The 12,193-nt window shown below is 26.7% G+C and overlaps 1 protein-coding gene across 1 annotated transcript in view; it reads right to left on the bottom strand.

Moving 5' to 3' along the window:
* Positions 1-12,193, bottom strand: part of LOC142320024 (neural-cadherin-like) — a 588,354-nt gene that overhangs the window by 92,157 nt on the left and 484,004 nt on the right. The window contains exon 3 of the mRNA XM_075357704.1: positions 2,451-2,642. Coding sequence (XP_075213819.1) covers positions 2,451-2,642 — 192 coding nt within the window. The remainder of the gene's footprint in view (positions 1-2,450; positions 2,643-12,193) is intronic.

Raw genomic sequence — 12,193 nt, forward strand, 5'->3', positions numbered from 1 at the left:
GAAAGAACTGAGCTATCCTTGTACATTCTCGCGGGAGAAGTATGAAAATACTAAACGATTAGTACAGTGAAAAAGAAGAGTATCTATAATCATTGCATGATATTATCATTAGGTTTTTCTTTCTCAGACTTTTCTCAAAATCTTATTATTACATGTAAAACCGATGCAATTTTTGTTTGTAATTGAAATTGTACATTTATAAATTTAAAAATTTCAGATTTAAGTTGAAATCACAAACTTCGAGCTCATCGAAGTTACCTAAAGATTAAAAAAAGTTACTGAAAAAGTTATTAAAAATAGTTACTTAAATGATTAAAAAAGAATGAATACTAGGAAAAAAAGATACTGTAAACGTTCTTTAAATATAGAGGTTTGTTTATCTTTGACACGAATTAGTAATCACAGTTTGTCTGAACATGTAACAAGCATGGTACGCCAAAATTTAGTTCATTAAGTACATTAAAAATCAATACAAAAATACGCACATTAAAATCATTAAAAATCAATTTGATTAATTATATAAAAAGTTGCTGAACATTAATAAAATACTAAGAATAATAAATTAATATTATGTAATAAAACTTAGCACGTGTTTTCATCGAATATTAGTATTATGGTGATCTGTTTCCCCGTTTTATGACGACTGAAATTATTTTAACCTTTCTTATTGTTTTACATAAGACATTTTTTTATCTAGAATTAAACCATTTTTTTTTTCTTCTGTCTATGGAAAGTTTTTGTTAGAGATAGCGATCGATACAAGCTTTGTATTCACTATAGATTTAATAATTTTTAACTGATTTCTCTTCAATAAACTCAATGTATAAATCGCCTGAGATTAAATTTAAATAAGAAAAATATTAGTCAAAAGAAAAACCTGTGAGAAATTTAGAAAAAAAGGAGAAATTTCCTTTTAAATTTCTATGCTTTCTTGCTTTTATTTTTTACATAAAAATTATGTAATCAGATTTCTTTTTCACGCTATTTCAATATTTTAGCAACCACTCGTCGTTTATATTCAGATTCGGTACCCAGACCCTTTTTTTAAAAAAACATAAATATTTCTCAATTCCAGTTACTAAATGTTAATTTTACCACTTAAGTCAAATCTTTTCACCCATTTACTGCACAATCTAAACATTTTCCTTCTGTATTCCGTTAAAGCGAAGAAATTTTAATAAAATGATTTATTTCTTTAAACAAATTATAAAAATAACTGAAAATGATTGTACAAATAATGTTCATTCAAATACGAAGGTTTTAAAACATAACCAATAAGAAATTATTTATTTCAGACAACAGAGGAGAAATTAAGAAACAGTGGTTTGTGAATAAAAACAGATGTTGCAGTAAGTCAATTTAATAATAATAATTTTTCTTATACATAATCGGATTATTAGATCGTGCAAGTTCTTTTATAAAAGGGATTTTAAGGAATAAATTTGAAAATTAAAGAGTGGGGGTTAAAAAACGTTTCAATTTGAAGGGGAGACTTTTCTGTGTGACCTTTTTTCCTTTTTTCACAGTTACTTCTTAAATTGTGAATTTCTATCTCGGTTTCCAGTATTTTTCTTTTATATCTTGAAGAAAAGAAAACAAATCTAACTTTGCACCCTTTCTTTGAGCTAATTGTATTTTCCCTACCGGAAGTTCTTCCAGCACGCTGCAACTGTCACAATAAATCCGCCGGTAAACTGTCTTTTTCTATAAAAACAAACACTATAAACTTCAATAACTGGATATCCGTTACACGAAAAAAACGTGCCTACCTGAAGTTTATCGAGGATTGATAGCTACTTTAAAATAATCCTAATAATAATGTAACGTGAAGAAAAATAAAATTAAAAAACAAAAACAAGATAAATCACTAGAACTAAAAAAATAAAAAACTGGAACAGTTCTTTCCACTACTTAAGGGAATTTTAATAAGGTTACATTGAGCCTTATTCAATAAAAATAAAGAAAATTTTTTAAGGTTGTAATTATAAATCAGTAATATAATATGGTTAAAAGTCTTTAAAGGCAGATAAAGTAAGTGAAACCAGTTTCATTTTAATAAAAACTTGATATTTTAACTAATTAAAAATATTTCAGATAATACAATATAAGAAGTATTTAAACAAGCCAAACGCGAATTTATTTTCTTAAAGTTTAGTTCTAAATTATCCCCATTACAGCTACTAGTTGTCCCTTCAATAAGAGTGGTTGCTAAGGTCACAACATTACTATTTTCGCAAGCTCTCTTGTTTGTAATCGTGTAAATTATACACAAATTTAAGTACGCTAATAACAAAATTAAACTATATATTAGGAAAATACTGATTATGTTTAATTAAAACGCACAATTTTACAGTATAAAAAGAATTAAAAATAAATTATTGGTTATTAATTGAGCTAAGACTTTAAAGATTTAATAAAAATTAAAATAAAAAACATATGTTTGCACTTACTTCTGTCTCGCACGATGAAATAATGAATGTTGTGGTCAGTATCAGGATCACGAGCTTGTAGGGTGAACACAGGGGTATTTGGAGGTGCGTTAAGCTGAACAACAGCTTGCATTGGCAGCGGTCTGTTGATAAAATATGGTGGTTCATCGTTAACATCCTTCACGTGGATAATAACTCTTTGATTGTCGGTGTCTGTAAATGAAAAACACTAAATTAAAAACAGAAATTATAATAAAAAATATAGATTCATAAGATAACAAAAATATTATTGAATTATAAATTAATATAAATATTATTACGTAACAAAATTATTATAAATTCATTGCTTAATTAATTACTATTTTAATCATTATTAATTTATATTGTAATATCAATAATAAATTCACAAAAACATAAATTAAAAAAACAAATGAAAGATTACTTAAAACGCTAATAAAAACGCGTTCATTTATTCAAGTTTCATTCTCTTTTAAGCGCGCGCTCACACACACATATATATAACTGTCAAAGTGTTTTACATATTAAATTGTCAAGTGGTTCGGTGGAATGACGCCGGCGAGAATTTGTCCAACGGCGGAAACACCGAGGCCTAAATCTACCAACTCGCAAATCGACATTTCAAAATAGAAAAAAAAAAAGAAATGAAATAAAGCTACATATCATCGCAGAAATAGATATTCTTAATGAATATAGTGTTTTTTTCGATAAATATGTGATAATTTTTGTAATTTCACGTTTTTTTAATTTGAAAGTGTGAAATTTTTGTTCTTCTAACCCTGAGTTTTCCCTAACCCGTTTACGAATCGAATCGCTAGATAGCAGTACTTCATAATACTAGGTGGCGTACACTTGAAATAATAAAATTTAAAATAAAATTTTAAAAGAGATTATACTAGTTTATTATAAAAGGAATAAATAAAACAGAAAAAATTGGTAAAATTTTCATTCTACAATTAGAACTAATTGGGGGCGCTGGGGTCGTGATATTTCGAAAAATTGTATTTACGTATTAAAAAAAAAAATTACATTTATTTTTCATAAAATTATGAAGATTCTTATTAACAGATGGATAGTTAGTTATTGACCAGACTTTATATATCGTCCAATCAACCTATCGCATGATTTCTGATTAAGTATATTATTTCTGTTATACTTGAGTAGAATACTTCTCTTTAACTTACGTTAATTTTTTTTCAGTGCAATTGGTAAAATATTTTCGACTTGGATCATCAGCTACATAATATTAGTTTCATAGGAAATTTGAATTAAATTCTAACGCTCTCATTCTTAACAATATTAACACAAAACAAAAATACTGTTTAATAACAGCTCAGTGCAATATAACCTATCATTTGATGTTTATACCTTTCAATAAATAAGTACTTACTAACAATGAGTAATATTTAATATATTTTAATTAGGCCTTTATTAGGTTGATATTGTACATAGTATACGTCCAATTGATATTTTTTCAAGTTTTTCAAAAACTTGATTATAATTTTAAAAATCAGTTTAGCGATATAAGGCTAAACTAAAACATATTCTTAAAATAACATGATTATAAAATGAAATACATTCTAGTAAATAACATAATTTTAACATTTTTTTTAGTCATCACTGAGATATTATTTATCGTGGTTAAAAAACGTTTGAATATGATTGTAAATTTTACAATTGTAATGGGTTTATTTTGAATAAATAAAGTTTGATAACTTTAGTAAACGTTTGATAACTTTCGTGACAATTTTGGAACACTTTCATGATATACTGCTTAGAGAACACTAAAGATTTAATCTTCCTCAAAACTTCATTGAAGATGAAGATGAATTGATTTTTTTTTTATATATCTTAAGCATTACTTAGTCAAACAAACACAATACAGTTATTGATATTTCTAATATTTTAATGAATAAAAATACTTTTGTATCTAATTTCGAAATTAGAAAGGCGTTGCTTTACCATCTTGAAAATGATATTTTGATTTCAATACACATTTTAATTTTTTTGTTTTAGCTCCAAGAAATTCGTAATCGTATTCTACAAAGCGGTCGTAAAACTTCTCGGTTTCGTATACGAATTGTTGTTTAAGCATAATAATCAATGCTCCCAGATTTTCAGCAGATTCTCGTTGAAGCATTGATATTAGTTGCATTCCATTAGCTACCTATTGGAAATATTATCAAGAAACGTTTAAATCCATGTCTTGTAAATCATTATAGATACAATGTGGATGTTCAACCTGAAAAATACTATTAGAGTTTATTTTTGTTTTTCAAACCCTGGAGAAAGTCAAAAATTTTGAAAGATGGATACAGCACACATGCAGAGTCATTGCAGAATCTACAACATAGTTTACCAAAAGGAATGGCATACCATGACTGGTGGAAATTCAAAAGGCTTTTGAGCATATTGAGGAAATTATTAAAAATAAAATAGAAGAGAACGAAAAACACTCGGAAATAATCGATTAATCATTAGAATGTTACCCTATTGAGACCGATGAAGCAATGAAAGATTACAGAGAAATTGACAACTTGGAAGATTTTGAGATGGACAATATTCTTGCGCAATTAAATGAAGATCAGAAACGTATACATGATACAGTAACAAAATGCGTAGAAAATGATAACGATCAAATTTCACGATTTTTCGTTAGTGGTGAAGGAGGTACCGGTAAAAGTTTTCTAATCCACGCAATAAGGTGTTGGGTTAAACAACAATTGAATAAAAGTGTTTCTGTAACTGCTCCAACTGGTATCGCTGCGCATAACATCAAAGGACTAACAATCCACAGACTTTTTCAACTGCCGGTAGAACATGATGCTACTGCAAAATATAGACCATTGTCAGAAATGGCATTGAAATCATACGAGAAAACTTGAAAAACACGCCTTTAACCATTACTGGTGAAATTTTGATGATTCTAACATAATTTTCATATACATAAAACTTAGATTATGTGAAATATTCGACACTTCTGATGAACAAGATGGTTGGTTTGGAAAACGACACATTTTATTATTTGGAGATTTGTTGCAACTTCAACCAGTGCGCGAAAATCAACTTACGTCAAAATTACTTCAGATGAAACCAACTAATACTTAGGATCATTTGGTTCCTTTGATTTATGGAAGATTCTTTTCCATTACGATGAACTGATTATCAATGTGCGATAAAAAACGATTTAGAATATTTTCAAAAGTGCTATCTCGAATTAGAATCGGTTACTTGAACAATGACAATCTAAAACAACTTTCTAAACAAATTCTAGAAAATTTGTTTACAAATGCTGATTACTATAAGAATTTTCTCGAATTGTGCAATTGCATCGATAAAATGTCTTCTAGCAACCCATTACATCTTGTGTATTGTGTGAAACAAATACTTTAATGTTAAGACGGATCTCCTCTGAAGAAATTAAATTAGGTGATTATGATTCATTAGATCGTGTAACCTATTTGAGGAAAAAATCAATAAAGCTTTAAAATAAGATGATGAAAATTCTACTACGACTGGAGGTCTTCCTAAGGTCATTACTATAAAAATTTGTGCTAAAGTCATGTTGACCAGAGATATGTATCTCAAGGATTTGTTAATGGTATTGTAGGTATTATAAAAAGTATACAAAAAAAAAAAAACGCTGATGATAAAAATGATGTTCGATAAGTAATGATTACTTTATTTTCTGAGGAATTACTTTATTTTGAATTTATGGACAAAGTTTTTATCATGCGGAAACAATTTCCTATATATGTAAGCTGCGCTATCACCGTATATAAATCACAAGGAATGAGTATAAAAAATTCCTTCGTACATGCTGGTAATATTTTTACAGTTGGTCAAGCATATGTTGCTTTTTCAAGAACGTCTATTGAGGGATTGCATTTGATAAATTTTAATCCATCCACGAAAAAGGCCAGTTCTGAAGCAGTACATGAATACAATAGATTAAAACGTAAATATAGACCTGATATTCTAGTTCTTGAAGAGGGAAAAATGAATTTAAAAAAGTCAAGTATGATATTTTGGTTATGCCTAAACATATCAATGAGTGCTAAGAATCGATTGATACGTGATATAAACCACGCAAAAGATAGAGAATTGCACGTATTATCTAATGGTGATTCAGTTTTCGTGTTATGCTAATTCAGTTATTAAATGTTTGTTTAATTGTCATTATTAAAGAATGAGATCCTGAAATTACCGAAAAATTATATATTACATACGTCACTTAAAAATTATACAAATAGAGCAAACGTGACATGATAGAAATAAGAAAATTTGTAAATGAGAATTTCAATATTCAACGACAACAAGATTCTGTTGAATTTTTCACATATTTAATTGACAAAGTTGAACCTTCAAGATCATTATAGAACACACTACCCAATGCACGATTATTTGTGCAAGTCATAAAAGTATGTTTCAGAGCACAAAGAAAGTAATTTAGTTTTACACATAGATATTAAAACGGATAATTTAAAGAAAAATAACAGTTTAAGTCTCCAAGATTTAATTCATAATTTTAGAGAAAAAAACTCATGTTGAAAGTAGGTGTGCTGAATATGGAAACACAGATTTCATACATAAAATGGAAATTCATTCTTTAGGAAAACTGTTGATCATTCAAATAAAATTATTCGAAAACGACGTAGTATGTTTACGCAAAATAAATGAAACTAAAGGAATAAAAAAAAGTGTTTAATGATACTTGCAAACTATTCCGGAAAAAATATAAAATTATAAGTGCAATATTTCATCACGGGCAGTCAATAAAAGAAGGACATTGTAGTAGTATGATCAAAACTGGGAAAAATTAGAATGAAGCTAATGATTTATTAATTGCAAAAAAATCGTTGGCCACGAAATTCCAAAAACGTTTGTTTTAGTTTTAGAACAAATTTGATTTTTTATTATATACGTGAATACAATCGACGAAAAGTTATTAGCAAACACACGACAGATAGCAGAATTTTTATAAATGTATAAATAAAAACAGTTTCAGTTTAAAGATTGAACAGAAAACAAAAACCAGATGACATCCAAACTCCCACAAAACAATAAAATTGTTAAGATTTCGGCGAGAGTTCGCCGTCAGTTGAAAACATCAAAAATCGAAAATCAAAATTCAACAATTTATTTAGTTATCTACAGTTCTTCAAAAAAAAACATTTTCCGAATCAAAAAATTAAAGATATGTATGAAAGGCGAGATAATAATTGTTATATATTTTCCTACTTCAATATTCTCAAATACAACATACACCGTTAAATATTTTATTCCTATATATTGAATATTAAATATTTTATTCCTCTACTGATATTGAAACTAAATGATAGAATTTTTTTAATACAAAACAAATATGAAATCATCGAGAAATAATTAGAGATAATTTTTTTATACACTTGTATAACACTTAATAATAAAAATCATATAAAAAAAAAAAATTCGTCAAATTTTCTCAAATACGTTGATTGAAAATGCAAAAACTCTTGCCGGCCCGATTTCATATTAATTAAATACATATTTTTAAGAACGAATTTGAACGAAATTTCAATATTTTACTCTTAACATTATTATTTATTGTTCTACGCAAATGCATTACGATCTCAAAAATAAGTTCAACCTTGTCAGTTACATCGAAAAAATTCTATCAAGAAATATAATTAATTTCTGATTTCAATAAAAAGATCACTTAATGAACAGATCAATTGTTGATCATAGATCAAAAGTAGGGGCAGTACGGGTCGTTGTGACAATTTAAAGTAAATGTTACACACCTTATTACGTGAAGTAATTATCATTCGTATGTTTCTATTGATATACATCATATGTTCCTAATAGTTAAAAAGTCAGACAATATTAATCAAATGTAATTTTACCTTTAATAAAGTGTTTACTTGATATTTTGAAAATTCAAAGTGACGAAATCATTTCTAACGTCACCTTCACTCTAGAGTATCATACTACCAGTACTACCTGTAATTGTGCATTAATTATCTTGGAAAAAAATAACTTTGTGAATAAAATAATTATTAAACCATATTTAAATTTTGTGAACGAAATTTACGTTTTGTTTTGCTATTTTTAAATTATACAACTTTTATTGTAGAATAGAATTAATTTTTGAAACAAAGAAATTACGAACCGTTAATATTTTTTCAGCTAATTAATTAATAATTTTCAATCATTGAATCATTTGATACTGTCATGAACAAACTTTTTTTTTCATTAACTTTAAACCAAACATTGTCAAAAATTCAAAGATAAAAAAATTAAGTATATTTTCAAGAAAAATAAAAAAATAATTGTATAAATTAAGATCCACATTATTTTGCATTTTACTCCCGAATTGCATCAAATTATTTTATACCATAGAAAGTCTTATAAATGACTAATTAGGATTTAGAAATAGAGAATGACTCATATGATTTGCATTGGGAATAATAATCTTTAAAAAGCAAGTAAAGAAGTAGAAAACTCAGTTATGGATCATGAATTATTAGAATTTATGAAGTTGTTTGAAGTATAAAATCGGACCGGCAAAGGTTTTTGCATTTTCAATCAACATATTTGAGAAAATTTGACGAACTTTTTATTATGTGATTTATATTATTAAGTATATATACAAGTGTATAAAAAAATTATCTCTAATTATTTCTCGATGATTTCATATTTGTTTGTATTAAAAATTTCTATCATTTAGTTACAATATTAGTAGAGGAATAAAATATTTAATATTTATAAATATATAATATTCAATATATAAGAATAAAATATTTAATGGTGTATGTTGTATTTGAGAAAATGAAATAGGAAAAATACATAACAATTATTATCTCGCCTTTCATACATATCTGTAATTTTTTGATTCGGACAATGTTTTTTTTTTGAAGAATTATAAATAAATTGTTGAATTTTGATGTTTTCAACTGACTGCAAAGTCTCTCCGAAACCTTAACAATTTTATTGTTTTGGGAGTTTGGATTATATATAAGTTATAATGTTACAAAACAGAATTATATATATATATATATATATGAGTTATCTGACCGAAAACTGAACAATAAGATTTTGTTTGGTTAAAATTATACATTGAAAAATTAACATCCACCACAGTTACTCCAAAACACCACAAATAAAGTTATAGGATTATTTCTACATTTCAGAGTACTGATTTTGAAAAAACAAAAGAAACATCATTAACCTCAAAATTGTTAAGATAAGACATGTAGATGCTTCCGTTTTGATGTTTTAACTGCCTTTCCAACAATCTAGAAGATTTATTACTAAATTATTCTGGTCAGACAGAAGTTTTATTATAACTGCCATTAAAGTCTGAAATTCTTTGATTGCTGGAATTCGTAGATTTTTAATGAATATTTTTATGTATTATGACTGTGGTGCTACTCTCACTGGTGCACTGGAACACTGAATTTATTTATCATTATATATTATTTATTTATTCAACACTGAATAAATAAGCTTTAAAAATAAATAAACAAAATAAATTTTGGAAATCCTATCGTTTTTAATTCCCTGTATGAAGGTTCTGGTTTTTCCATTTTCAAGTTTCTACCTGCGTGAGTCAGTAATTCAAATTTAATTTACATTAACAAATTTCAAATTTCTGAAAAAAATCAGGAATGCCAATTTCCGTATAGTCAAAGAATAAATGTTCTATTATCTACAGAATGAGACAAGAAATATCACAATTTTTTTATGCTATAAAAGAAAAATTGGATATAATTAACGCCAAATAATAATAAAGATAAAAAACAAAATAGTCTAATCGTTAAAAGATATTATCTCATTTATGAGATATAATAAATGTATTTTTTTTTATATATTAACGCGTAAAGAAGGAAATCTATGATGCTATGATGTTATTATATTCAATAATATTATTACAGTAATCAGAAATTGATACTAATCAGTAAACTTTGGCCAATAATAAAATTATTTGTCCACGTATGCTCATCTACTATAATCAAATGACTAATTGTTTTTGGAATAATAAACATACCATAACTTTGTAATGTTTATTATATTCACGCAAACGCACAAATTCTATTATAGGCAATTATTGATAAAACCCGGACGTCAAAAGGAGTGCTTAACGCTAAACTACGAGTGGAAAGACTGTAGTTAAGACGGAAAGCAATCAGCCATTAGAGAGACGGAAACCAATGACAATCCATTCTATAACCCGATAATAAAAAAACAAAAAATAAATAATACATGTGTATAAGCGTAAATTATTTTGTAAAGATTAATAGTGTTGTTTTTTTCTTTTAAAATACGACCGATTTATCAAAAATTTATTCTTTATTTATCTTTTTTTTTATTTTTTAAAATTTTTATTGTCGTTTACATTTCTATTTATATAACTGAAAGTGACAACAATTTACAATGTACTGTTTAGCGATGAGAAAGGTACATTAATTTTTTTACTAAAAAATGATTTACAGAATTTATTATGGTGGATGACAATTTTAAAACCTAAACCAGAATTAGCATATCCCCAATCTCAACTACAACCTCAAAGATATATGAATACGACTTTTAAAAAAATTTTTTTTCTTTAAATTATTTCAATCTCTAAACGTATCAACTCTACAAAACCAATGGTGGTTTTCGATACCGGCTTATAGAAAATTTCAATGTTCGATGGAAATTAACTATAACACCCATAAATGTTATACGATACAAGACTTGGAACGCTTTAAGATACAATAGATGTTATGGAATTACCCCATTACAAGGAAATGGAGTTTACCATACTGCGCAGAACGCTTCATATTTGATTAGCTAATAACAAATTAAATATAACCCAAATAGTAGTATTTTGTTAATTAAAAAGTTAATTCTGTTATAGATTTTAAGTTTGGTGAAAAAAAAGGAAGTTGAATAAAGTATAAGATGTATAAATGTGGAAGTCGAAATGTATAAAATTATACATTTAATTATAAATCTGATACAACCAATTTTTTTCCTGAGTATAACTTTACGCATGAAAATCTTAAACAAGTGAATATTTATGCACAAGCTATATACACATACTCGGTATAATAAAATTTATAAAATAGTCACCATACATAACCATCAAAGAGCTAGACTTATGAAAATTGTGAAATAATTGTTTAATTATTACGAAATAAAAGTGAATATAACAATGAAAAACTAATTATAACTTTAAATTAGATTCAATTCTTAAAAAAGAAGTTAAAAATAAATTTAAGTAAAAGAAAATAATAATAAGAAAAACAATAAGGTAGGAAAATTTAATTAATTTCCCCCTCCAAAAAAAAGAAGGCGTGAAGTAATACCAGTCTAAGAACGATATTAATTAAATACATATTAATTAGTTTACAAACTGGTATTTACACAAAAGGGATGAGAGCTTTTGTATTACTTACAGTAAAGAGAACAATTTAATAATTGGTTTAGTCGCTGATGCACTCATATCATAAATTGTACCCTACAGTGCACACCTTAAAGCAGTTATTTACAATTTTATTAGCAAAACTTTCATTATGCATTAAGTTATGTGATAGAGGGTAAGAACAGAGATAGAGAGGGAAAGAGACAAGTAACAGCAAAAGAAGACTAAAAAGAGAAGTAAGAAGAGAAAATCAGATGGCTATGAAGACGGACGGACGGAGCGAGTTACAGAGTTTGGAAGAATCCAGTTACTAAGTTTACAACATTCAAGTTCCATTATCCTTGTAGAAGTGAAGTTC

The sequence above is a fragment of the Lycorma delicatula genome, chromosome 2, assembly GCF_047948215.1.
Source record: "Lycorma delicatula isolate Av1 chromosome 2, ASM4794821v1, whole genome shotgun sequence".
NCBI classification, from domain to species: Eukaryota; Metazoa; Arthropoda; class Insecta; order Hemiptera; family Fulgoridae; genus Lycorma; species Lycorma delicatula.